Raw genomic sequence first — 25,589 nt, 5'->3', positions numbered from 1 at the left:
GGATTGGCAGGGCTCCGCCAATTGGCTAAAGGCAAAAGAGGCATTGTAGCTCTAGAAGTAGCTGGTATACGGGCCTAGCTCGTGGCTAGCTCAAAGCTAACTGGTGCTTGCTTCAGGACAGAGGCGTTAGCTAACAGTAGCCACTCGGTAGCAGCTAGCTTGCTGCGATGATCCGGTGTAATGATCAAAAGCGGCAGGAATCCAGTGATGTGGTAGGGAGAAGCAGTCCGATACGCTCTGAATTGATATCACGCAGAGCAGAGTGGCATGTATTGTCCGAGCTGAAGCTGGCGGTGTCTGAGCTAAAAGGTGAAGACCGCTAGCCGTGGCTAACAAAGACTAGTAGTTAGTTAGCTGGCTAGCTCCTGACAGAGGTTCCAGTTATAAGGAATAAAAACAGCAGATCTGTACCACATTGTGTGAGGCGGGTTAAAGGAAATTATATTTAGTTCATAGATAGAAAGTGAGATTAAAATGTATACGAGATTTTTTATTTATTTAAGCGGCTACTTACATGGGATAAGACAAACACACGACCGACTGTTACGCCATCTTGGAACGAAAAGTTGACTAATAAACCAGAGCGCGCTTCTCCCATAGAAAAATATTCAATGTCTTGACAGGATGGATGGATAGCTATTTACATTAACAATTAAGGGGTTTAAATCCATTTGAACCCCAGGAAAGAGAGGTGTATCAGAATAATTAGCACTACCATTACCACCAACATTTCTTCATTTGACATTGATATGCCCAGAGGAAACCAATAGGTAGAACACACCTGGTAAGAGAGGCTACATGTGTGTGAGAAAACATTTTAAAATGAGCATTATCCTCCACCCATCTCCAGCCCCCTCATGTTAGAGATGTGATGGCTGCACTGAAATAATGAAGTAAACAACATCTGACTGAGTCACAGCAGAAATGGAGGCAGGGAAGGGAACAGCGCTGTGTTTCTGTGGAGCAGCTCACTGCATAAGCAGTCTCACGCACTTAACATTCTGAGACGAACAGGGCTGCAGGAGCCTTGGCTGGTGCACTGACACGGTCTTCGAATGCAGAGAGAAATGGCAGCGAGAGAAATAGAAAGAGCGGTGATTAAAAATGGAATGGAAAACATGGTTGAGGAGATTTACTAGAGGACGAGCCCTGGGGGGGGGTAAAGGCGTCAGCATGCTTCAATTCGGCTGGTACCTAGCCGAACTGTGCTTGCATTCTCCCTTAAAAGACCTTTGCTTGAAAAACAAGAAAAGGGCGGCTAGGATGTTTGATGCAGTATTTCTCAAGTTAAAACATTTGCATGAGGACGAGTTGTCTCTCGTTGAATGACTACACACACTTTGCTGAAGACTCCCTACAGAGTTCAGCTTGCATCGAGACAAATGTGACCGAACAGCCGGAAAAAAACCTTATCGAAGTCCAAAACGAAGAAAAACATCAAAATGTCGTCGTAATATATGCAAACTCTTCTGAACAGTATCGGCTGGGAAGCATGCGGACGCCTTAAGAGTGACATTATGATGAGAAAGAAAAGTGACATGGAGGGAAACTGTGACAAGCTTCTCAGAAACCCATAAGATGGCCTCAGTATCGTAGGTTATACTAGCAGCAACGACTCCCCTCACCCAAGTATATAAGAACTGAGGTGGCCAATCACCCTAGAGACAGCAAAGTAAATATAAAAAAGTAAAAAGAAGATTATTCCTCAAAGTCAAAGATGTCATTTTCTCACTGATGTAAGATCTGCTGCTAAAGAGCCTACCTGACCGTTTCAAGGACCATTTTGTTAGTGATTTCCTGTTCCCATGGCAGCAAAGGCAGAGGGGTTTCAATGATGGCAAGTGAATCTGAAGATGGGAGGGAGGGAGGGAGGTGCAGGAAGCAGCACATGGCACATCATCCCCCATACAGCCACCCTAAATCAATTCTCCATTAAGACTGCCCATAGCCATCCACCCACTCGCTCACCAGCTCTCTGACCGGCCAGGCAGCCAGACACAACAGATTCATCTAATCTGCTGCTACACCAGCTGACTTACAGGACATGGACATGATACCTGTGGTGCAGAAACCAATGTCTGTTATGGTTGTTTAAGCACAGTCAACACTCTTCTCTCTCATCAAGGCAGTATGGGTCATGTGGTAATGTGCTCTGAAGGGGATTTCCATTCCCATAGCTTTGAGAGGCACGCCGTCCCTGAACAGGGGCCTCACTGTAACGGTAGCTGACCACCATGGCTATTGGCTAGCTGTGGGTGTCAGGTGTGTGTGGGGCGGAGGAAATATTTCCGAGGATCTCTGTCCTCTGTCACTTCCAATCCTCCCCCATCAGCCAGGAGCCAAACTACCAGCCACCAACCCCCCACCCTCCAACAAACACAGTCCCTGTGATTTCTCATTTTCTCCTCATCGGAAACCTGTCTGCCCAGGAGAAGTGGATATGCATGAATTAAGGCTGGGCAGAAATTACTGCCAAGTCCACAGAGGGGATGGGGAACATTTGTGTGGCAGTATGCGTGTACATGCTTGTGTGTGTGCAAGTCTGTGTGTGGTCACTAGTGAAGGGTATATTTAGTTCTGCTTCCCAAATATCACCTGGAAGATGAAGCATTGAAAACATCACAGATTGCAGCTACAGCCAGCCTTAATTTCTTTGGGGTAGGGGGCAGTATTTTCATGTCTGGATGAAAAGAGTAAACGGCCTGCTACAAAGCCATAAAAGCTAGAATATGCATATTATTAGTAGATTTGGATAGAAACTCTGAAGTTTCTAAAAACGGTTTGAATGATGTCTGAGTATAACAGAACTCATATGGCAGGCAAAAACCTGAGAAAAATATCCAACCAGGAAGTGGGAAATCTGAGGTTGGTCGATTTTCAACTCAGCTCCTATTGAAGATAGTGGGATATTGGTAATGTTGCACTTCCTAAGGCTTCCACTAGATGTCAACAGTCTTTAGAACCTTGTGTGATGCTTCTACTGTGAGGTGGGGCCAAAGGAAAGGGAATGAGTAAGGTCTGCCATGAGCTGACCATGCGCGTTCACATGAGAGGGAGCTCTGTTCCATCGCACTTCTGAAGACAATGGAATTCTCCGGTAGGAACATTATTGAAGATTTATGTTAAAAACATCCTAAAGATGGGATTCAATACATCGTTTGACATGTTTTTACTGACTGTTACGGAACTTTGACATTTCGTCTGCTTTTAGTGAATGCGCTTCGTGACTTTGGATTTGTTTACCAAACGCGCTAACAAAAGTAACTATTTGGACATTACCAAACAAAACAAACATTTGTGGGAGTCCTGGGAGTGCATTCCGACGAGGATCAGCAAAGGTAAGTGAAGATTTATAATGCTATTTATGACTTTTGTTGACTGCATATTATGGCAGATATATTTGTGTCTTGATTGGGCTCTGAGCGCCGAGTCAGATTATTGCATGGTTTGCATTTTCAATTTTTTTTAAATTTATCTGACACAGTGGTTGCATTAAGGAGAAGTGGATCTAAAATTCCATGCATAACAGTTGTATCTTTTAGCAATGTTTATTATGAGTATTCCTGTAAATTGATGTGGCTCTCCGCAAAATGAAAGGATGTTTTGGAACTTCTGAACTTAAGGCTCCAATGTAAACTCAGATTTTTGGATATAAATATGAACTTTACCGAACAAAACATACAGTGGGGCAAAAAAGTATTTAGTCAGCCACCAATTGTGCAAGTTATCCCACTTAAAAAGATGAGGCCTGTAATTGACATCATAGGTACACTTCAACTATGACAGACATGAGAAGAAAAAAAAATTGTATGAATTTATTTGCAAATTATGGTGGAAAATAAGTATTTGGTCACCAACAAACAAGCAAGATTTCTGGCTCTCACAGACCTGTAACTTCTTTAAGAGGCTCCTCTGTCCTCCACTCGTTACCTGTATTAATGGCACCTGTTTGAACTTGTTATCAGTATAAAAGACACCTGTCCACAACCTCAAACAGTCACACTCCAAACTCCACTATGGCCAAGACCAAAGAGCTGTCAAAGGACACCAGAAACTAAATTGTAGACCTGCACCAGGCTGGGAAGAGTGAATCTGGAATAGGTAAACAGCTTGGTTTGAAGAAATCAACTGTGGGAGCCATTATTAGGAAATGAAAGACATACAAGACCACTGATAATCTCCCTCGATCTGGTGCTACACACAAGATCTCACCCCGTGGGGTCAAAATGATCACAAGAACGGTGAGCAAAAATCCCAGAACCACACGGGCGGACCTTGTGAATGACCTGCAGAGAGATGGGACCAAAGTAACAAAGCCTACCATCAGTGTAACACACTACGCCACCAGGGACTCAAATCCTGCAGTGGCAGACGTGTCCCCCTGCTTAAGCCAGTACATGTCCAGGCCAGTCTGAAGTTTGCTAGAGAGCATTTGGATGATCCAGAAGAAGATTGGGAGAATGTCATATGGTCAGATGAAAGTGTTTGGAGGACAAAGAATGCTGAGTTGCATCCAAAGAACACCATACCTACTGTGAAGCATGGGGGTGGAAACATCATGCTTTGGGGCTGTTTTTCTGCAAAGGGACCAGGACGACTGATCCGTGTAAAGGAAAGAATGAATGGAGCCATGTATCGTGAGATTTTGAGTGAAACTCTCCTTCCATCAGCAAGGGCATTGAAGATTAAACGTGGCTGGGTCTTTCAGCATGACAATGATCCCAAACACACCGCCCGGGCAACGAAGGAGTGGCTTCGTAAGAAGCATTTCAAGGTCCTGGAGTGGCCTAGCCAGTCTCCAGATCTCAACCCCATAGAAAATCTTTGGAGGGAGTTGAAAGTCCGTGTTGCCCAGCAACAGCCCCAAAACATCACTGCTCTAGAGGAGATCTGCATGGAGGAATGGGCCAAAATACCAGCAACAGTGTGTGAAAACCTTGTGAAGACTTACAGAAAACGTTTGACCTCTGTCATTGCCAACAAAGGGTATATAACAAAGTATTGAGATAAACTTTTGTTATTGACCAAATACTTATTTTCCACCATAATTTGCAAATAAATTCATAAAAAAATCCTACAATGTCACTTTCTGGATGTTTTTCTTCTCATTTTGTCTGTCATAGCTGAAGTGTACCTATGATGAAAATTACAGGCCTCATCTTTTTAAGTGGGAGAACTTGCACAATTGGTGGCTGACTAAATACTTTTTTGCCCCACTGTACATGTATTGTGTAACATGAAGTCATATGAGTGTCATCTGATGAAGAGCAGCAAAGGTTAGTGATTAATTTGATCTATATTTCTGCTTTTTGTGAATCCTCTCTGGCTGGAAAAATGTTGTTTTGAATTTGACGCCCTGCAGTTTCACTGGCTGTTGAAGGTGGGACGCTACCATCTCACGTACCCTAGAGAGGTTAACAGGGCTCAGAACAACACGATGTGCGGAGGTGTTACCAAACAAACTCTCATTCGCACACAGACATAGAATCACACAGGATTCTAACAGGTAGAGGCCACGCTTAAGGCTGTGGTGGTCACTCTCACTTCACCACTAGAGCACTGATGGTGCTGGGCATGGGGCCTGGTTGTGGGAAAGATGCATCAACTTCCTGTTCTCACAGGCAGGGCTGACATGTAGCGCTGTACAAAGCACTACAGCTAGGTTGGACAGGTTGTCATTAGGGAACGCAATAAGCCTTCATAACAACCCTCGCCACTATCATTCTGTGCTCATACCACCTCGCTCTCTCTTTTAAGGGCACACGCACATTCAGATTAATACACGTTTAAGCTTGAATCGTATGTCAACATGATGTTCATTTTTTAGATTAGAGAGAAATCAGTGGTGACGTCACAAAAAAGGCAGGAGAACAGCATGTCTACTCCGGTAAAAAAGAGCTTTAGCCTATTTATAATCTTGGTAATGTTGCAGTGGATCTGTCTTTAAGTGGTAAGAATCAGTATCACACGACAGTGTCAAATGAAAAGCGAAGAGCTCACAGCAGCTAGCAGGAGGACTATTCTGGCCTGAAGAGTCATTTGATTCAGAATCCAAGTCCATGCATATGTTATCAGCAGTACCATTAGCCCTTCTTCTAACCTTCCACTGCCAGGAAACACACACACACCCCGAGAATCACCCCCCCCCCCCCCCCCCGGAGCACAGATGAATCTGAGGTTGGAGCATGTTGGCTAAAAAAAGCACTTAAAGGAGTGCTTAATGAAGTGCATGCTGCAGAGGCTTTGATCACACAGATTAAAAGAGAGATGCCTCTCCACCTCCTGCCTTGCATTCGAGGTGCTGCATACCTGGCATTCTCTCACTGAAGGAGAAGTGAACTTTCACAACAGCCTTCTTTCACTCAGAATTGACATGTTGCAGAGACACTGTAGGAAACCTATGACTTGGCAAACAAACTGCAGAAACAGTGGGGATGGGAAAACCGCTGGTACCGCATAGCCCCTCTCCCAAACACAGACACGCTAAAGTGTGTCAGTGATTTACTCAATGAAGGAAACGAGGCAAACAGTTAGCTCCAACGCCCTTCACTTCCGGTGAACAGCGTTTCCTGAAGAACTCGAGCTATGCATAGGTAGAGTGCCTTGCCAACTGTGTGAGGAAGTATAGCAGCACTTTAAGCAGAGACACAATCTAGCGAGACCATCCTGAGCAGAAAAGTTGTTCGTAGTGATGTGACTCCAAGTATCGATTTGTAAAAAGCGATTTGGTAACTTTAGTCAGCTGTACCTGTCAAGAGTGTCAAGAGTGCAGTAGCTTTCATCCTATAACTTGTTCTCCAACTTTTTAAAAAAAAATAGTAAGCCAACATGTCTCCGGAACTTATTTCCATGACTGTTCAAAACTCATTTTCTCATTCTCTCTCGTGTCTATATAGCAGTCATGCACTACTGGTCACCTACTCATTCAAGAGTCTTTATTTTTTACTAATTTCTACATTGTAGAACACTAATAGACTTCAAAACTATGAAATAGCACATAGAATCATGTACTAACCAACAACAAAAAGTGTTGAACAAATAGCCACCATTTGCCTTGACGACAACTCTTGGCATTCTCTCAACCAGCTTCATGACGTAGTCACCCGGAACGCATTTCAATTAACATGTGTGCCTTGTTAAAAGGTTAGTGTTGGACAAGGTAGAGGGGGACATTGAGGATAGCCCTATTTGATAGTTCATTAGAGTTACCAGCCTCAGAAATTGCAGCCCAAATAAATGCTTCAGAGTTCATGTAACATCAACTGTTCAGAGACTGCGTGAATCAGGCCTTCATGGTCAAATTGCTGCCAAGAAACCACTACTAAAGGACACCAATAAGATAAGAAAAAGACTTGCTTGGGCCAAGAAACACAAGCAATGGACATTAAACCAGTGGAAATTTGAGATGTTTGATTCCAACCGCGGTGTCTTTGTGAGACGCAGTGTGGGTGAACGGATGATCTCCGCATGTGTATTTCCCACCGTAAAGTATGGAGGTGGTGGTGCTTTGCTGGTGACACTGATTTATTTAGAATTCAGGGCACACTTAACCAGCATGGCTACCACGGCATTCTGCAGCAATACGCCATCCCATCTGGTTTACGCGACTATCATTTGTTTTTCAACAGGACAATGACCCAAAACACACCTCCAGGCTGTGTAAGAGCTATTTGACCAAGAAGAAGTGATGGAGTGCAGCATCAGATGACGTGGCCTCCACAATCACCCGACCTCAACCAAATTGAGATGGTTTGGGATGAGTCGTACCGCAGAGTGAAGGAAAAGCAGCCAACAAGTGCTCAACATATGTAGAAACTCCTTCAAGACAGTTGGAAAAGCATTCCAGGTGAAGCTGGTTGAGAAAATGCCAAGAGTGTGGAAAGTGGTCATCAAGGCAAAGAGTGGCTATATGAAGAATCTCTAATATAAAACATATTTTGATTTGTTGAACACGTTTTGGGTTACTACATGATTCCATAGTTGATGTCTTCACTATTAGTCTACAATGTAGAAAACAGTCAAACTAAAAACCCTTGAATGAGTAGGTGTACTAAAATTTTTGACCGGTAGTCTATAGTGAGCAATACATTTGGAAGATCAAATCACAATTTTTTTCTTTTTAGATATCGCAGAATGTAAATACATATAGAATCATGAGAATCGCAATATCTTATTGTGAGGTCCCTGGCAATTCCCAGCCCTAGTTGTTTGTGTGGGTGTATGTGTGGTTCAGGAGGGTGTTTGTTTAGCTAGCATGACATGGCCACACCTGGCTGTGCTGGGGCCAGCCAGGAATGCAGATAAGCATGACTGACTGACAGTAGCAAGAAGGGGCACAGCAGGCCTCAACCCTGTGAAGTTTCTCAGCGGGTGGCTGGTCAGCGCTCTTACTTGCACTTTCAAGTGCTCCAAAAATAACCCTGTTACACACAATTGAATAATTCATAATGTAAAACATTCATAATAGAACAGCAATAGCCTTAAATAGATTTCAATGTGGACCCTGCAACTGGAATGGTTCTCTGAAAGTGCACCGCAAGTTCCACATGAAATTGAAAACCGGCACCTTCAGACCATAGGATTAACCAAGATTATCAAAATCTCCTGTGCTACGTTCAAAACGAGACATCATTCCAGGAAATTGGCATGGAATTTCAAACCTACGGCAGAGTACAGGCACGTTAGGCTTTCTACATGGAAAATAACATCTGTGCCATAATTGTAGGTGAAAAATGGCGTTGGAAGCATACGTAATTAGCAAGTAATAAATTGTTCTGTCCTAGTTACATACTCACTCAAGCAAGATAAGGCTGGCGTGTTTCTATAAAAAGCAACACTACCGAGTGGAGTTTGACACACGTAGGACAAATAATGAATGTAGGCCACCATTTGGCAGTAGGATGGATGATTAACATTCTCAACATCAAAACAACAGCTTAAGGACTAGCATGATAAGTAACTAAACTGGTGTTTAGGTTATCTGAATATTATATTGATACTTTGACTCCCAAGTACCGATTTTGCTAGGTAGCATTAGCTAGCGCTAGTTGGCTGTTTAACACGGCTGTAGTAGTGATCAGCTCCACTGAAGGTTTTGCCTTTAGAATGAGAAAATTAACAACTAAGGACACAGGTTTTTTTTTTACTTCTCCCATTGACTTACCAAACACCAATTTGGTTTGTCGAGTGGATGTTGCGCCTGAGAGTATGAAAACACCTTCAGCACCGAGTTTTCCCCCAAGCGGACCATTCCAGGTAACTGCAGGAGGTACAGTGCATTTGGAAAGTATTCAGACTCCTTCCCTTACCAATTTTTGTTACGTTACAGCCTTATTCTAAAATGTATTAAAATACATGTTTTTCCTCATTCATTTACACACACACACCACACACACACACAATACCATATAATGACAAAGAAAAAACATGTTTAGAATTTACATAAGTATTCGAACCCTTTGCTATGAGCTCAGGTTAATCCTGTTTCAATTGATCATCCTTCAGATGTTTCTACAACTGGATTAGAGTCCACCTGTGGTAAATTCAATTGATTGGACATCATTTGGAAAGGCACACACTATATAAGGTCCCACAGGTCCTTATATAGTGAAGGAATTGTCTGTAGAGACAGATCTGGGGAAGGGTACCAAAACATTTCTGCAGCATTGAAGGTCTCCAAGGACACAGTGGCCTCCATCATTGTTAAATGGAAATAGTTTAGAACCACCAATACTCTTCCTAGAGCAGGCCGCCCGGCCAAACTGACCAATCGGGGGAGAAGGGCCTTTGTCAGGGAGGTGACCAAGAACCCAATGGTCACTGACAGAGCTCCAGAGTTCCATCTGTGGAGATGGGAGAACCTTCCAGAAGGACAACCATCTCTGCAGCACTCCACCAAATCAGGCCTTTATGGTGGAGTGGCCAAATGGAAGCCAATCCTCAGTAAAAGCCACAACAGCCCTCTGGGAGTTTGCCAAGTAACCTAAAGGACTCAGACCACGAGAAACAAGATCCTTTGGTCTGATGAAACCAAGACTAAACTCTTTGGCCTAAATGCCAAGCGTCACATCTGGAGGAAACCAGGCACAGCTCATCACCTGGCCAACACCATCCTTAAGTTGAAGCATTATGGTGGCAGCATCATGCTGTTGGGAACCTTTTCAGCTCCAGGAAACTAGGAGACTAGTCATGATTGAGACAATGATGAACGGAGCAAAGTACAGAGATCCTTGATGAAAACCTGCTCCGGAGACATCAGGACCTCAGACTGAAGCAAAGGTTTCCCTTCCAACAGGACAACGACCCTAAGCACACAGCCAAGACAACACGAGTGGCTTCGAGACAAGCCTCTGAATGTCCTTGAGGGGCCAAGACTTGAACCTGATCAAACATCTCTGGAGAGATCTGAAAATAGCTGTGTAGCAACGCTCTCCATCCAACCTGACAGAGCTTGAGAGGATCTGCAGAGAAGCTCCCCAAATACAGGTGTGCCAAGCTTGTAGCGTCATACCCAAGAATACGTCGGCTGTAATCGCTGCCAAAAAAGGTGCTTCAACACAGTACTGAGAAAAGAGTCTGAATATTTATGCAAGTGTGATATGTTTTTAATATATGTGCAACATTTTCTACAAACCTGTTTTTTTCTTTGTCATTATGGGGTATTGACGAGGAAAAGTTTAAACAATTTTAGGAAAAGGTTGTAACGTAACAAAATGTGGAAAAGATCAAGGGGTCTGAAAACTTTCCGAATGCACGGTATGAGACACTTTAGGAAAAGCAGGTGTCAACCAGCACCTCAGCCAGCAGGAGTTGACTATCTATAGACTCAAACACCACAAACTAGTTTGAAGGGCAGTTGGCTTGGCTTCAAGAGGAAACAGTATTTGGGTGCAAAACAAACTGAAGCATGCTTTAACCTTAGAAGGAACTTTGCAAGGCCATCCCAACAGTTAGGCGAAGGTGCCCGCAGGGTAAGTACGACAAACATAAACCTGTCCAAATGAACAGCATGTAGAATAACAACCCACCGCCCCACCAGACAGAGCCTCTAAATCAGTGTCACACTTCACAAAGGAGCTTCAAGCAATCCTGGAAAGCTAGCTATACGAACCTAGCCATGACACAGTGGCCTCATTTGTCTGAAACACAGTTGTCTATCAAACCCTAATGAGTAACAGAAAGTTCCTGTGTGCAGGCTTAGTTTAACATCCAAGATCACAGTGTGACACCCATTAGAACTGGCAACGAGAAGGTCTGAATGCAATGCATAATAACAACCAGAGTATAGGCTAGTGGAAACAAGCCAGAGAATATGGTGGAAACAATGTGATGAAAGAATCCTAACTAATGGGTGGTTAAAATACATTGGCAATGTCCAAAGCGCAAAAGCAAACAGAAACTTCAGCTGCTAATTGTTGGAAAGAGATTGACCAACAAGCAAACTCCACAAATCAAAGCGTGGTTGTATATAAAAAAAATGTAAAAAAATAATAGCTGAGTGGTGAAAATGTCCTTGGTGGTCAAAGGAGGGTGCTTACGGCCTTTGTATGATGTATATGGCACCACGGCTGGTGAAAACAAAGCGTCATAGCCCCGTGGTGGACGTCCTCTTTGGTTAGGTCTGCTTTTCTGTCACGCACTGCCCCCCACCCCCTTCCTGTCGCTGCATTTCAATGTAAATGGGTCGATTGAATGGCTGCAGCTGCCCCGTCAAAAGGACAGCAGAGCTGAAGGCCCCAGTGATTGAGATTCAGCCAGTTCAAGCTCCCCCACCCACCCCATCACAGGGGACATATGAGCCCACGACAACCCACAGGAAATTAAACTGGCTACTGCTCTAATTCTCTGGCACATCTCTAGCCAGTAGCCTAAACCCATTTCTAAAATGGTAGTCCTCCTCTTCCCAAGCATGTTTTTTTGTATGTGATCGAGAGGCATTTCAAATCTATGGATAAAACTCTGCTCACTTAGAACTCGAGCAACAGAGGGAGAGGAGAAAAAAAAGAAAGACTAAAACATTTACGAGTGAGGAGGAGTGATTGAAGCAAGGCAAGCAAGTCCATGTGAGCTGAGCTTGGCCTCTTTCGGCCCAGACAGCAGTAGAGGACACATCAGAGCTCTCCTCTTTCAGGGGCTCACAGGCAGTGTCTGAAGAACTGGCCGGCCAGGCCAGCTACAAAAGGACATTCTCAGTGCCACGTATGGATAAACACCACGCAGTGCTCTACACATCCAATCAAAACACCAACTGTTGTCTTCAGGTTTACATGACCACCCCCCCCCCCCGTGATCCTTCCCAGCTCACATCTGCCCACGTTAGCAACGCTGTAGTCTCCCCACACTCGACAGTAACTGCTCTCTCATACGCAAACAACTTCTTGAACATAAAGTGCTGGACTTTTTGGGAGGAAATACACAAAAGTACAACAGTATCCATCTGTAAACAAGGAAGCAAAAGCCCATCATTAAAGCATTTGCGTCATGACTTTTGGAAAACAATGTATTGGTCTCTGAAAAATAACACTGCGTGCCTCTCACCTAAAAGCAATAACTAAATGTTCTACTTCAAGTGTCCCCTTACCAAAAGATCAAAAGCAAAACTGTTAAAAGTTATGTTTTAAAAATGCAGCAAACCAGAGGATGGGAGACCCGTTCCCTTTAATCTAAGAGTCAGGGAAGACATTATCAAAAGTGCTGCAGTGGAAGACGTGAGCAAAACCTGTGACCAGTAGAGGAGGCATCAGACACAGGACTACTCAAACCCCAAATGAGGCTTCCTCAGAGCAAGGAGAATGGGACACAGCCATGTTTTAATTTGTGTGTGTGTGTGTTTGTGTGTGAGAGAGAGATGGGAACCAATTTCAAAGAGGTTTAAATGGCATTTGACGGTCCAGAGATTGCACTAGCTGGGAGAAAGCTATAAAAGATTGACACTGCCAAGAAAAAAGGGAAGCAAAAGAGAAGCAGGAGCAGACATCCTTGTTTGCAACAGACCAACACTCAGCACTGGGAGAGTTTGGTAGGAAGAAGCCAGACCGTATGAGGACTTTCGGCTGTATTCTCCCTGTGCCTACACACAATGGGTTCTTCTTTCCCATTTCAACTAGAATAAGTAGGTTACCGCAACAACACGCACCCCTACTGCTGCTTATGTCAGGCACTGTCAGTACGGTGGACCCACATAATGTTGCATGGTAAGCATTTCACTGTTGTATTCGGCACACGTGACAAATAAAATTTGATCAACAAAATGTAAAAGCTCCATTCGGTGGGCACAGAAGCTTTTGAAACACTGCTGGCCAATGTGGAACACTGGCTATACCTAAATGCTGTCCACAGTATTGGTGGGGCCAGCTAAATGACTGGGTTTCTCATCATAACAAAACCTTCCTTCCCACATTCAAACATGTGGCCTGGAACCAGAGTAAACAGAAATAAAAAAAAACATTGTGATTCAAGAGCCAAAACCTTGTCAGAGCTATGACCCAAGTCAATGGAAACGGTTGCCTGTGTACAAACATCGTTAATCTTTAGGTGAGCAGTTTCTCAGCCCTGCATGCCACAACAAGTGTGGGGGCAATGCAGCTACTGCACACTGACCCCAGGGCAAAAGCATAGAGAGGATGTGGTGGGACGAACCACAGACAGTCGCAGTTCTGATGTTTTGCTGTGTCTTTCCTGCACTGCAGGTTTAGATAGTCGCACAGAGCAGCAATGTAAACACAGTAGAGGGCTGCAAGACAGAGGAAGTACAGACTTGCGGAAGCCACGCCACTCTCCTCTACACAAGATATAACATGCCAAACTGAGCAAGGCCGTCCAATCCAGACTGCCAGAGAGGCATTGTGAGGTACAATCATTGTTCCCCACTGCGATTTATATTTGTGCCCATTATTAGCCTGCCTGATAGTGCTGAAGGTGTCACGTTACACACTGTAGGCAGGAGAGGGCACAGTGGGACCGTGTCAAATAGTGGCACTGCCATGACCACAAACAGGCTAAACGCTCAGAAGACTTGGGCCAGGACACAACAGGAATCACGGTCTCTGAACCTGAGTAAAAGAAGAGGTTCACTTAGGCAGCTGGACGGCACAGGACGGCACAGAATGGCTGTCTTGAACAGGAAATCGTTCTGAGAAATCCCAGCTCTCAACACAGCTCCTGACCTCACTGACCCAGGCAGGACACAATTTCCTGTCTCAGGCTTACACACTACAACAGGACACTCTGGTGAAAATCTAGGCTATAAAGTTCTCCAAAACCTCATCCTAAAGCTGAAACTAACATGGGGAGTGTACCAAGCGTATACATCAAGTAACGTGTGTTGTACAAGGGTACTAGGGCTACATATTGCAGAAAGTTGATTTAATACATCCAACACAGAGCCTTGGTGTATTTACATAAAAAATGAAGGGGGAAGAAGTTGCAAAATAACAACAGAAACTTAAGAGACATGAAATTGGCACTTCCAACATCTTGACAAAAGTGGTGGGGGATTACGTGCATTGCTGTGTCTGCAATGAATTTCAATGTGAACGCCCAACAAGCTGAAGAGCTCAGAGTATCTCTGTAAGAAAATACAGCCAGCAGCTCCACTGCAGTGTTTTCAACAGAACTGATACTGCACCAAAACGTTATCAACCACAGTCTACTCCAAGTAGAGTGGTTGTTCGTTAGGAACCTTGCCCTTCTTTTCATGCTCTCCCACAACCAGAAGTCAAAGCCTTACTGTTGTGACTTATTGTTGACTTGAAATATTCATACCATTCCACAGCCTCTCAAATGATAGAGCCTGTCAAGCAATGGAATGATATTGGCTCTAATATAGGAACTAATTTGAAAACACTGCACACCTGTGTTACTTTAATGGCAACCATAATGATGTTCTTGTTAGGACAGAGTAAATGACACATTTCACACTAACTGTGTTAATACATTACAGTAAAATATTCTAATCAAAATACCAATCCTGGATCCATGGACCCATGAGTCTAACAGGAAAATGGCCAAATCGAGGAGAAGTCAAGCAACTTCGGAGAGCACGTCTTAGTTGATTCCACCACTGCATTACACATCAACATAACCAATTATTTCACCCCATCTGTGTCTTTTTCCAAAAATAAATAAGCAGTTGAGTTGTATGAAATAACGTCACTGGCAGTGATACAACATCCCCTTGAACACATGGTGTTATTATTTTTCTTTTTACAAAATACATCAGCCTCTTCGCTTGAAGAGAAGTGTAGGCTATTACATGGATGGCACTGAAGCCTTTCAAATACATCTGAGAGTATATCCTAAACACCTATGCAACTAAATATCTAGCTATAACATTAGCATGATATGTAGGTCAACAAACGACTCGCAGGCTAGTTTTTAGCTAGTATGCCACACTTTTCGCCTAAATTAAGTCCTTATACCTGTCATCTTGCTAGTTAAACGCGTACGCAGTTAGAATGCTGGGTCGAGGGGAGGGTCAGCTAGCTTCATAACACATTTCTTCGACTCGAGCATGAAGCCATGTTATCTAGTTACCTTAACAGCTAAGGCTAACGGTATAATAAGCTAAGCATATCTAGTTCGTTAACGTTATTCGCCTAACAAACACAGCTAGCTAGCCAACTAATGTTATTGCGTCTTACCTTCAACAGAATCTGAGTTACGTCGACAAGCTTATCCCCGATATTCCTGTCCGATGCTTGTTTTTCCCATTTGAGGCCCTCTGGTTCAGCAATCTGCCGTCCGTAGACATCCGAGAAATGCTGCAAACATCTCAGTTGATAATCAGACTATTGGAAGCGAACGTTAGCAAGCTAGGCTGGCTAGTATTTCTAGGCTAGTGCTAACTAGCTTGCTAATTCCTGAACACCAACAACCGACAGAGAAAGCGTAAAATCTCCTCGAAAACGTCCGTGTACACTTTTTATTTTGTCACCATGGTCTGAATTGAAGATTTGTATGCTCAGTAATCAAAACTGGAGCCTTGAAAGGTAAACTTAATGTAGCTAAAAACGATATTTTGTTACCGGCTTAATCTTCTTTAACGACCCCTTGCAAACTGTTTCCAGACGGGCTTTGGCTTCGATATGTGTCTGAAGGAAAGAGGCCAAATGAAACACTGATTGTGGTTGGCTCTTGAATGTGGGCGGGTACTATTTGTGCACCGATGAAACTGGCGCCATTATGGATCAAATCAAAGTACTAAATCTACATTGTACAATAATATGAAGACGCGAACATGGTTGACCGAGTACTTCAGTTTCCATGGTTGGGGACCCATCTCCATTACACAGTTGGGAGAGCAAGCAAAGGAAATGGAGTACGAAAGGCTGGGTGCACTTGACTTACCTCGCCCAGCGTGATGGAGTGAGACACCTCATATCGTATTATTATTATTCACGTGAACAAACATATTATTGCATACTTGAATATTATCGTAGTCCAACTCATGATGTCAGTATAACCAAAGCACCTTTACAGGTAACTAGCACCCTAGTTTGACCCAAATGTCCAGATCACAGGTAGGACAGGTCTGAATAGCCTATTTCACTTCCAAAACACTTTTTCTCAGTGCTTTCATCAATACATAATTTCCTACCGTTGACAACTACAGTCTCAATATCATAATGTTGTTGATGATGATCTCTGCACACTTTGAAGTCAGACGGGTTTGGGTTGTTTGTTTATGCATATCGATTGCACCCATTGACTAGCGGCCTCTGCTGGGCGACAAAATGACATGCACTGAGATGTAAGAAGAGCTATTATTGGTTAAGATAGTATTTTTTTATTGAATCTGTTGCCTCATTGGCTTATTTAAATGTTCGTCACGGTGATGGGATGGGCCTTTATTTGGACTTTCTAAACGTTATTTGTTTTGAGGTCCTCTACCATATTAAATGGACATAAACGTTTTTTGTGTGACATGCTTCGTAAACAACAGGTGTGGACTAACAGTGAAATGCTTACTTTACGGGCCCTTCCCAACAATGCAGAGAGAAAGAAAATAGAAAAATAATTGTAAATAGTAAAGTAAAACACATAATAATATTAGATACACAATAAGTAACAACAAAAAATAACTTGGCTATATAGAAGTGGTACCAGTACTGAGTCCATGTGCAGGGGTACGAGGTAATTGGGGTAGATATGTACATATAACTAGAAATAAAGGGACAGATAATAAACAATAGCAGCAGTGTATGTAAATCAAAAAGGTTTGTGCAAAATGGGTAAATGCAGATATTTGGTTAACTATTTAACAAATCTGTACCTCTATATGGTTAACTATTTAACTAATTGTTACCACTTGCCATGCGGTAGCAGGAGAGAACACTTTGACAATTTTCAGGGCTTTCCTCTGACACCACCTAGTATAGAGGTCCTGGATGGCAGGGAGCTTGACTCCAGTGATGTACTGGGCCACACGCACTACCCTCTGTAACACCTTGCGGACAGATGCCAAGCAGTTGCCATACCAAGCAGTGATGCAGCTATGGAACTTTTTGAGGATCTGAAAGGCCCTTTGCAAATTATTTTCAGCCTCCTGGAGGGAAGAGGTGTTGTCATGACCTCTTCACAATTGTGTTGGGAAGCACTCAAACTGCTCCACTTCAGTCTTGTACCACAGAGTATATCATTTTTGGTATTGTCTACCAGGCTACTTTTTATTTATTTAACCTAAATTTAAGAACAAATTCTTATTTACAATGACGGCCTACACCGGCCAAACCCGGACGACGCTGGGCCAATTGCGCGCTGCCCTTATGGGACTCCCAATCACAGCCAGTTTGATACAGCCTGGAATCGATCCAGGGTGTCTGTAGTGACACCTCAAGCACTGAGATGCAGTGCCTTAGACCGCTGCTCCACTCAGGAGCCTCCAAACAATCAGATTTTCTCTGATATTTTTTAGGCAGGGCAGCTTTTACAATCACAATGTCATGCACAAACCTTTATGAACAAGAAAACAACAAAACTTTCCAAGCTGTTTTTCACCATGATTTTACTGATAAAAGTATTAGAAATCGTTTGTTTTTCTCAAAATATTAACACAATGAATGCTCGATGCCATAGCTACCTCTGGTGGCTACTTTTTTAACTACAGCAAAGAAGTCCATAGAGACATTATTTAGCATACACAAGAGGCAGATACAGTAAAATACAATGATGTTATAGCGCACAAGCACATTGTCAATAATACGTTTATTTTTGTATTTTATTACAGTTAGCATCTATTCTATGTGCCATTTTTATCTCAATGAACGTGTTTCCTGGATGTGAAAATCCTGCGCAGGTAGAACGCTCATGAAGCAACATCGTGACGTAATCCGACAAGGGTCAAAGGGCCGTTCAGTACTGAATATTCTCTTTTATGTACTGTAGCTACTGCAACTGTGAGCAACCGGAAAAGGTCCTAGTCTAACAGTTTATTGACAATAAATTATATATTTTCCGCAAATTGAAAGTTATGTCTATCTCAGCGTGAACATAGAATCAAATCAAATATATAGATACTCTTTGGTCAATGGACACGTGTCTCTTGGGGTTAAAGTTCGGGGTTCAGCAAACACTTTTTAAGTGCGTCAGGATATGTATGTGCTTATTTGCTCTCGTGGTCAGCTTAACAAAGGATTTTACCTATTTAATTCACTGACCTTGCTTCAATGATACAAATTCCTTACCAAAACAGAATGATGGGTACATCTACATTTCAGAGCATATCAAAGGATTTGTGAACGAAATCTTGTCGTTTAAGATACATAGACAGTTGTACATCTACTGAGGACTGGTCGTTGTAAGGAGTGAAATGTCTTTAATGTAGTATACCATCTTTATTATTCTTGTCATGTTGAATAACAACAGCTAACGATGTAGTTCGCTTTTTATATAACAAAATACCGCGCTGACCACTGCTGCAATCTCAAGGTCGAAGCCTATTGTCATTACTGACGTTTGCTAGCCAGGTAGTGAATGCACTGTCAATGGTGACCATGTCAGTTTTATTAGCTAGCCAGCTGTACTGTATTTGTATCTAACCTGTGCGAATGTTCGGTAGTCTAGCAGGCAAGGAAATGGCAGCTCTGCGACGTGCCAGTTCTTGTAGAAAGTACAAGACTATAATATGGACCGTATCGGGACGCAACAACTGTCAATTTGTCAACAAGCGTCCAAACAACGATGGCGCTAAACTGCAGCAATCGACATGTATGAACTGTAAAATATTATCATGCTCACTTCGTCCATTTGTGACTCAACCACATAATAGCCTCAACCCTGGGATCATTCAGGTTAGTTGCCTGTCTTTGTTTCCACCATGACAATAGCTGACTGTCATTCAAATCACAATGGTCACGCCACTCCTCTGTTATGTACTTAGCTCCTGTAACCGTGAGCAACAGGAAACGGCCCTGGTCTAATATTATGCTACCACTTCTTTCTCCAGCAACTGCTACACAGACCCATGAGTCCCAGATTGACTGCAATAAGTAAGCTAATGATCAAGAACCGCTTGTTCAAAAACCCCGTTGACCTGTGGAATATTTTAGGTAAGCAGTCACCCCCCCCCCCCCCCCCCCCCCACACACTAATTTGAAGATGATCTAATATTTCCCAGTCTCACACTGACTCGTACCCTATCATTGCAGGTTCCACAAATTATTTCAGCACATCTCAGTCTAAACAACAAGATCAAAAGAACAGTGATGTACCCAAGGGAAAAACTCCAGAGGAAGATGAAGGTCAGTAAAAAACCTCAACACAGCTTTGCATTCAGGCTACAGTCCTTTATACTAGCTATCTTGTGCCATGAATACACAGGTGAGATGTTAGCTGCACCTCTTAATTCCCCATTGTCTTTCAGAGGAGAAGAAGCGACGGGAGCAAGAGGATCAGATGTACAGGGAACGTCTGCGCACTCTCTTCATCATCGCCCTGGTCATGAGCCTCCTCAACTCCATCAATACCAGCGGGGGAAACATCTCCTGGAATGACTTTGTCAATGAGATGCTGGCCAAGGGTGAGGTGTCTCGTGTGCAGGTGGTCCCGGAGAGTGACATCGTGGAAATCTACCTCCACCCTGGAGCAGTCATCTTCGGAAGGCCTGTACGTTCCTTTTCCTCATTCTAGAATCTGGACACTGATGTACAGTATACTACAAAGCAGAAACTGTCTAACTCCTTGATAACTTTCCTAAATATTCAGTTATTTTTTTAGAAAGATGAGCTTGGTCTAATTGATTCAACAAATGAAAACACATATCTAAATTTAGCTTTTTAATGAACCAGAAAATCAATAGTTATTTTGGGTTGCTTATCAATGTTAGCTGGTTAACTCATTGATCCTACTTTGTAGTATACCCCTCAGCTTTTAGTGTTGATACATTCCATCCCCACTTTTATGTTGTGATGGCCATGTCACCTATTTATAAGTACAGGAATCTAGATGATGTTCAGTGAAATATGCCCCCCTTCACACGCTTCCTCCGTCCATCTGTGTGCAGAGGCTGGCTCTGATGTACCGTATGCAGGTGGCCAACATTGACAAATTTGAGGAGAAGCTCAGAGCTGCAGAAGAGGAGCTGAACATTGACGCCAAGGACAGGATACCAGTCTCCTACAAGCGCACTGGCTTCTTTGGAAAGTGAGTACCTGACTCTCAACCAACAGCTGTATCTGTGATGTGATCATGCAAGAATGAATATCACATGGATGCCATGGTCAGGTAATATGATTATACCTCAATAACATGTCATATGTGTTTCCATGACATTGGTACAATATTGCTTTTGTCTCTTTCTGTCACAGTGCGCTTTATGCCCTTGGAATGGCTGCCATTGGGGTGGCAATCCTGTGGTATATTTTCCGCCTGGCTGGCATGGGTGGAAAAGAGGGCGGCTTCAGTGCATTTGTAAGTAGGGGCTGTTGAACTGTTTTCCCTTTACTAGTCTTAGCCATTTTGTTGTGTTTCTCATGCTCGTCTGTGATGTGCTCAACAGAACCAGCTGAAAATGGCCAAGTTCACTATTGTGAATGGCAAGTCTGGGAAGGGTGTGAGTTTCAAAGATGTGGCGGGCATGCACGAGGCAAAGATGGAGGTGAAGGAGTTTGTTGACTATTTGAAGGTAAGAGGGAAATGTAAAGAGGTGATTTGTGTGACAGTTATTACCAATGTCAACAGGTGTCTTGTTGACTTCCTGATTTCTCTTGGCAGTGCCCAGACAGGTACCTCAACCTGGGGGCCAAAGTCCCTAAGGGCTCCCTGCTGCTGGGGCCCCCAGGCTGTGGAAAGACTCTGCTGGCCAAAGCTGTGGCCACAGAGGCACAGGTGCCCTTCCTGGCCATGGCAGGCTCTGAGTTTGTGGAAGTCATTGGGGGTAAGATTTGCACTGTTTCCAATCAGAAGTCCTATCCGTTAAGTTGTCCAAAGAAGACTGCAAGGTGGACAGCAAGTCAAAGCAATAATAAAGTATCTTTTGTCTGTAAGTGCAGGTCTTGGTGCTGCCAGGGTGAGGAGTCTGTTCAAAGAGGCGCGTGCTCGAGCCCCCTGCATCGTCTACATAGATGAGATTGATGCTGTGGGAAAGAAGCGATCCAATAACATGTCTGGCTTCTCGAACACCGAGGAAGAGCAGACCCTCAATCAACTGCTGGTGGAGATGGACGGTGAGGAGGGGTTACACAAATAATAGCTTTCCGCTACTTCGTCACGGTTATCAATCTCTTTATCATAACTGACATGTGAAGGTTTTAAGTATTTTTGGGGGGAACATAATACATGTATCATGTCTTTTTTTTGCTATTCAGCAACATTGTTTGCACTTATATACTGTTCATTACCGTTCTCCCAATAGGAATGGGCACTACTGACCATGTGATAGTCCTGGCCTCTACAAACCGGGCGGACATTTTGGACAATGCTCTCATGAGACCAGGGAGACTGGACAGGCACATATTTATCGACTTCCCCACTCTGCAGGTACAGTGCCCTGTCCTCTGAAAGTATCTTAACCTGAAGATCTCCAATGTATTAAGTGTGCATGAGCTGTTTCCTTCTTGTGCATTTCAGGAGAGGAAGGAGATCTACGAGCAGCACCTGAAGATACTCAAGCTCACCCACCCAGCCAGCAGCTATTCCCTGCGTCTGGCAGAGCTCACCCCAGGGTTCAGTGGTATGTACACACATGGCTGAAGTTACTCAGTGGTTTGAGCCCTGAATGCTTATTTGGCTGACAGCCATGGTATATCAGACTGTATACCACAGGTATGACAAAACCCTTTACGTTGGTAACCAATTTGTAACAGCAATAAGGCACCTTGGGGGTTTGATATATGGCCAATATTCCACGGCTAAGGGCTGTGTCCAGGCCCTTAGTCGTGGTATATTGGCCATATACCACACCTCGGGCCTTATTGCTTAAATAGCACCCCTCTAAAACAACTGTATATTCACCTTCTTGTATGCTGTCACTGAACATAGGCTCACAGTTTTTAGAATACACTGATTTACTAACGGGATTGTGTATTACTCTCTCAGGGGCAGACATTGCCAATATCTGTAACGAAGCAGCCCTGCACGCTGCCAGGGAAGGCTACAAGTCCATCGACACCTTCAACTTTGAGTACGCTGTGGAGAGAGTCCTAGCCGGTACGAGGTCATTACGATGTCTATGAATGTCTGCCACCGTGGAACTCACTCGCCAAATTTCTTGTGGTAGAGATTGATTTCTGGTCCCTTATTGACTTTCTCCGTTTGTATCCAGGAAGTGTGAAGAAAAGTAAGATCCTGTCCAAAGAGGAGCAGAGGATTGTAGCGTTCCATGAGTCTGGCCATGCCCTGGTTGGATGGCTGTTAGAGCACACAGAGGCACTCATGAAGGTGACACCACTTCCATAGCTGTATATCCACTAATGTCAGTGTCTTTGATCAATGCGATATTGTTGAATACTATGGAGAAATGAACAGGACCAAAAACATAGTAGATGGCAATATATTTTACAATGGTGATATATTCGCTGGTTGTCTTGTTTGCCAGGTGTCCATTGCCCCCAGGACAAACGCTGCCCTCGGCTTTGCACAGATCCTGCCCAGAGACCAGTACCTGTTCTCCAAAGAACAGCTGTTTGAGAGGATGTGTATGGCTCTAGGAGGAAGAGCCTCGGAGGCCATCACCTTCAACAAGGTCACCACAGGTAGGCTGTCTGACCATTCATCACAACATACACACACCTATAGCATTCAGTGTGTGAGACATGTTGGTCTGTGCACTAGGTGCCCAGGATGACCTGCGGAAGGTGACTCGTGTGGCCTACTCCATGGTGAAGCAGTATGGCATGTCCTCCAGTGTGGGTCAGGTGTCCTTCCCTGAGACTGAGGAGCAGGGAGCTGTTGGACGCAGGCCCTTCAGCCAGGGCCTCCAGCAGCAGATGGACCACGTAAGTCTGCACCCGCGAAACATTACGAGTAGAAGATTCCCCTGTTCAAATCAAATCAAATTTATTTATATAGCCCTTCGTACATCAGCTGATATCTCAAAGTGCTGTACAGAAACCCAGCCTAAAACCGCAAACAGCAAACAATGCAGGTGTAAAAGCACGGTGGCTAGGAAAAACTCCTAGAAAGGCCAAAACCTAGGAAGAAACCTAGAGAGGAACCAGGCTATGTGGGGTGGCCAGTCCTCTTCTGGCTGTGCCGGGTAGAGATTATAACAGAACATGACCAAGATGTTCAAATGTTCATAAATGACCAGCATGGTCGAATAATAATAATAAGGCAGAACAGTTGAAACTGGAGCAGCAGCACAGTCAGGTGGACTGGGGACAGCAAGGAGTCATCATGTCAGGTAGTCCTGGGGCACGGTCCTAGGGCTCAGGTCCTCCGAGAAAGAGAATTAGAGAGAGCATATGTGGGGTGGCCAGTCCTCTTCTGGCTGTGCCGGGTGGAGATTATAACAGAACGTGGCCAAGATGTTCAAATGTTCATAAATGACCAGCATGGTCGAATAATAATAATAAGGCAGAACAGTTGAAACTGGAGCAGCAGCATGGCCAGGTGGACTGGGGACAGCAAGGAGTCATCATGTCAGGTAGTCCTGGGGCATGGTCCTAGGGCTCAGGTCCTCCGAGAGAGAGAAATAAAGAGAGAAGGAGAGAATTAGAGAACGCACACTTAGATTCACACAGGACACCGAATAGGACAGGAGAAGTACTCCAGATATAACAAACTGACCCTAGCCCCCCGACACATAAACTACTGCAGCATAAATGCTGAGGCTGAGACAGTTTACCTGTAGTTCTGTTCATTGGAGATAACCTTGTGAAGGATGGCTTGTATTTTGGTTCTTGCAGGAAGCGAAGCTGTTGATAGCACGTGCCTACAGACAGACAGAGAAACTGCTTCTGGATAACAGAGACAAGCTGATAATGGTAAGACCCTCATTCCACACTTGTTAGCCATATTTTTGTGTGAAGTGGTGTCTACATAGCTACCATATTTAAACACTCATCATGCATTGTATTCCATTGTCAATCAATTTTGCGTTCACAGTTGGCTAACTGTCTTTCTCTGTGTATTTTCAGTTGGCCAATGCTCTTCTGGAGCGAGAAGTGGTGAACTATGAGGACATCGAGGCTCTGCTGGGACCCCCTCCCCACGGGCCCAAGAAGATGATCGCCCCTCAAAGCTGGATCGAAGCAGAGAAGGACAAGCAGGACACAGGGGAGGATGATGAGCCACGCCCACCTCCTCGTAGGAAGGACGATAATGATGAACATCTGAACCTGAGGCCTGTATGACCCGGTCAGTCTCAACACTCCTCTGCAAGAATCTGTACACACACTCCTCCAGCAATATAATGTAGGAGGACCAGAGCCCCTCTCTGTGAGGTTGCAAGGTTCCAGTACACAAATCACCATAAACAGTTAAGTGCCACCTCACCTGCTTTTCCTGGTGGATATCAGTTCAGTTTGTTGATAAATGTCCATTCACTACAGTGAGGTGTAACTAGACGAGGTGTATCTGTTAGTGGTGAGGAACAGTGAATCATAGACCTTTTAGGGCCAAGGGTCCTCTTTCACTTCCTTAGAGGGAACATTTGTTGGGCCTTTTTTTAGGTTTTCAGAGTATTTTAACCATACTCTGGGTAAGTGGCACCTGGTCTGGGTCAGCCTTAGCATGGCATAAATGGTGTACCAATAAAGGTTGTTCATTGCTGCAGTGGATATGCAGTTCATTGTATTATGGGCAGAATCCTACCTTGAGTTGTAAAATGGTGATTTGCTCCAAAATCCCTGTGATGTTCAGGGGTGTTTAAATAAAGCTTTATTTCAACTGTCCTTGAGTTGCCAGCGCCATCTTGTGTTCTGTTTACCAAACTTGAATATGACTTCAAGAAAATGTCCTATTTTGAGTATTTATAAATGAATAGTAATATGAGAACTGCTTTGAAACATTATGTATTATGTAAAGTATTTATTTATAATTTATACATGTCAATCAAGAAAACAAAAATGTCACATCCAAACCATTGGTTCTCTCAGGAGTTTGAGTATTGCATTATGTTAGAAGGAAAACTGTCCACCAAGCCATATCTC

At 43.8% G+C, this 25,589-nt stretch overlaps 2 protein-coding genes across 7 annotated transcripts in view; one reads left to right on the top strand and one right to left on the bottom strand.

Annotated features, from left to right (window-relative positions):
• Positions 1 to 16,082, bottom strand: part of LOC115112162 (ankyrin repeat domain-containing protein 11-like) — a 173,923-nt gene extending 157,841 nt beyond the window's left edge. For all 4 annotated transcript variants that reach the window (XM_065011880.1, XM_065011879.1, XM_065011882.1 and 1 more), the window contains exon 1: positions 15,642 to 16,082. The gene's annotated coding sequence lies outside the window, so the exon portion shown is untranslated. The remainder of the gene's footprint in view (positions 1 to 15,641) is intronic.
• Positions 16,083 to 18,432: 2,350 nt separating this feature from the next.
• LOC115113580 (paraplegin-like) lies at positions 18,433 to 25,331 on the top strand. Of its 3 annotated transcripts, none has more exons than XM_029641373.2 (18): positions 18,433 to 18,965; positions 19,063 to 19,289; positions 19,445 to 19,547; positions 19,647 to 19,739; positions 19,862 to 20,103; positions 20,501 to 20,640; positions 20,805 to 20,907; positions 20,996 to 21,121; positions 21,211 to 21,373; positions 21,489 to 21,662; positions 21,851 to 21,975; positions 22,066 to 22,168; positions 22,534 to 22,644; positions 22,760 to 22,875; positions 23,033 to 23,189; positions 23,269 to 23,432; positions 24,345 to 24,422; positions 24,576 to 25,331. In XM_029641373.2, the coding sequence occupies exons 2-18, from the start codon at positions 19,074 to 19,076 to the stop codon at positions 24,789 to 24,791; spliced, it is 2,430 nt and encodes an 809-aa protein (XP_029497233.1). In that variant the 5' UTR covers positions 18,433 to 18,965; positions 19,063 to 19,073; the 3' UTR covers positions 24,792 to 25,331. The 3 variants fall into 3 exon arrangements, with proteins under 3 accessions (XP_029497233.1, XP_029497232.1, XP_029497231.1); XM_029641372.2 differs by having other exon boundaries at positions 19,058 to 19,289; XM_029641371.2 differs by having other exon boundaries at positions 18,433 to 19,289.
• Positions 25,332 to 25,589: the final 258 nt, after the last annotated feature.

The sequence above is a fragment of the Oncorhynchus nerka genome, linkage group LG27, assembly GCF_034236695.1.
Source record: "Oncorhynchus nerka isolate Pitt River linkage group LG27, Oner_Uvic_2.0, whole genome shotgun sequence".
Lineage (NCBI taxonomy): Eukaryota > Metazoa > Chordata > Actinopteri > Salmoniformes > Salmonidae > Oncorhynchus > Oncorhynchus nerka.
This window is presented reverse-complemented; position numbering and strand designations above follow the sequence as displayed.

Excerpts from the sequence above, each read along its gene's own strand:
- LOC115113580 (XM_029641371.2), top strand. The coding sequence starts at position 19,047 with ATGTTCGGTAGTCTAGCAGGCAAGGAAATGGCAGCTCTGCGACGTGCC. Across the intron at positions 21,663-21,850 it reads ACTGCTGGTGGAGATGGACG|GAATGGGCACTACTGACCAT; the intron begins GTGAGGAGGGGT and ends TTCTCCCAATAG. Across the intron at positions 22,645-22,759 it reads TGTGGAGAGAGTCCTAGCCG|GAAGTGTGAAGAAAAGTAAG; the intron begins GTACGAGGTCAT and ends GTTTGTATCCAG.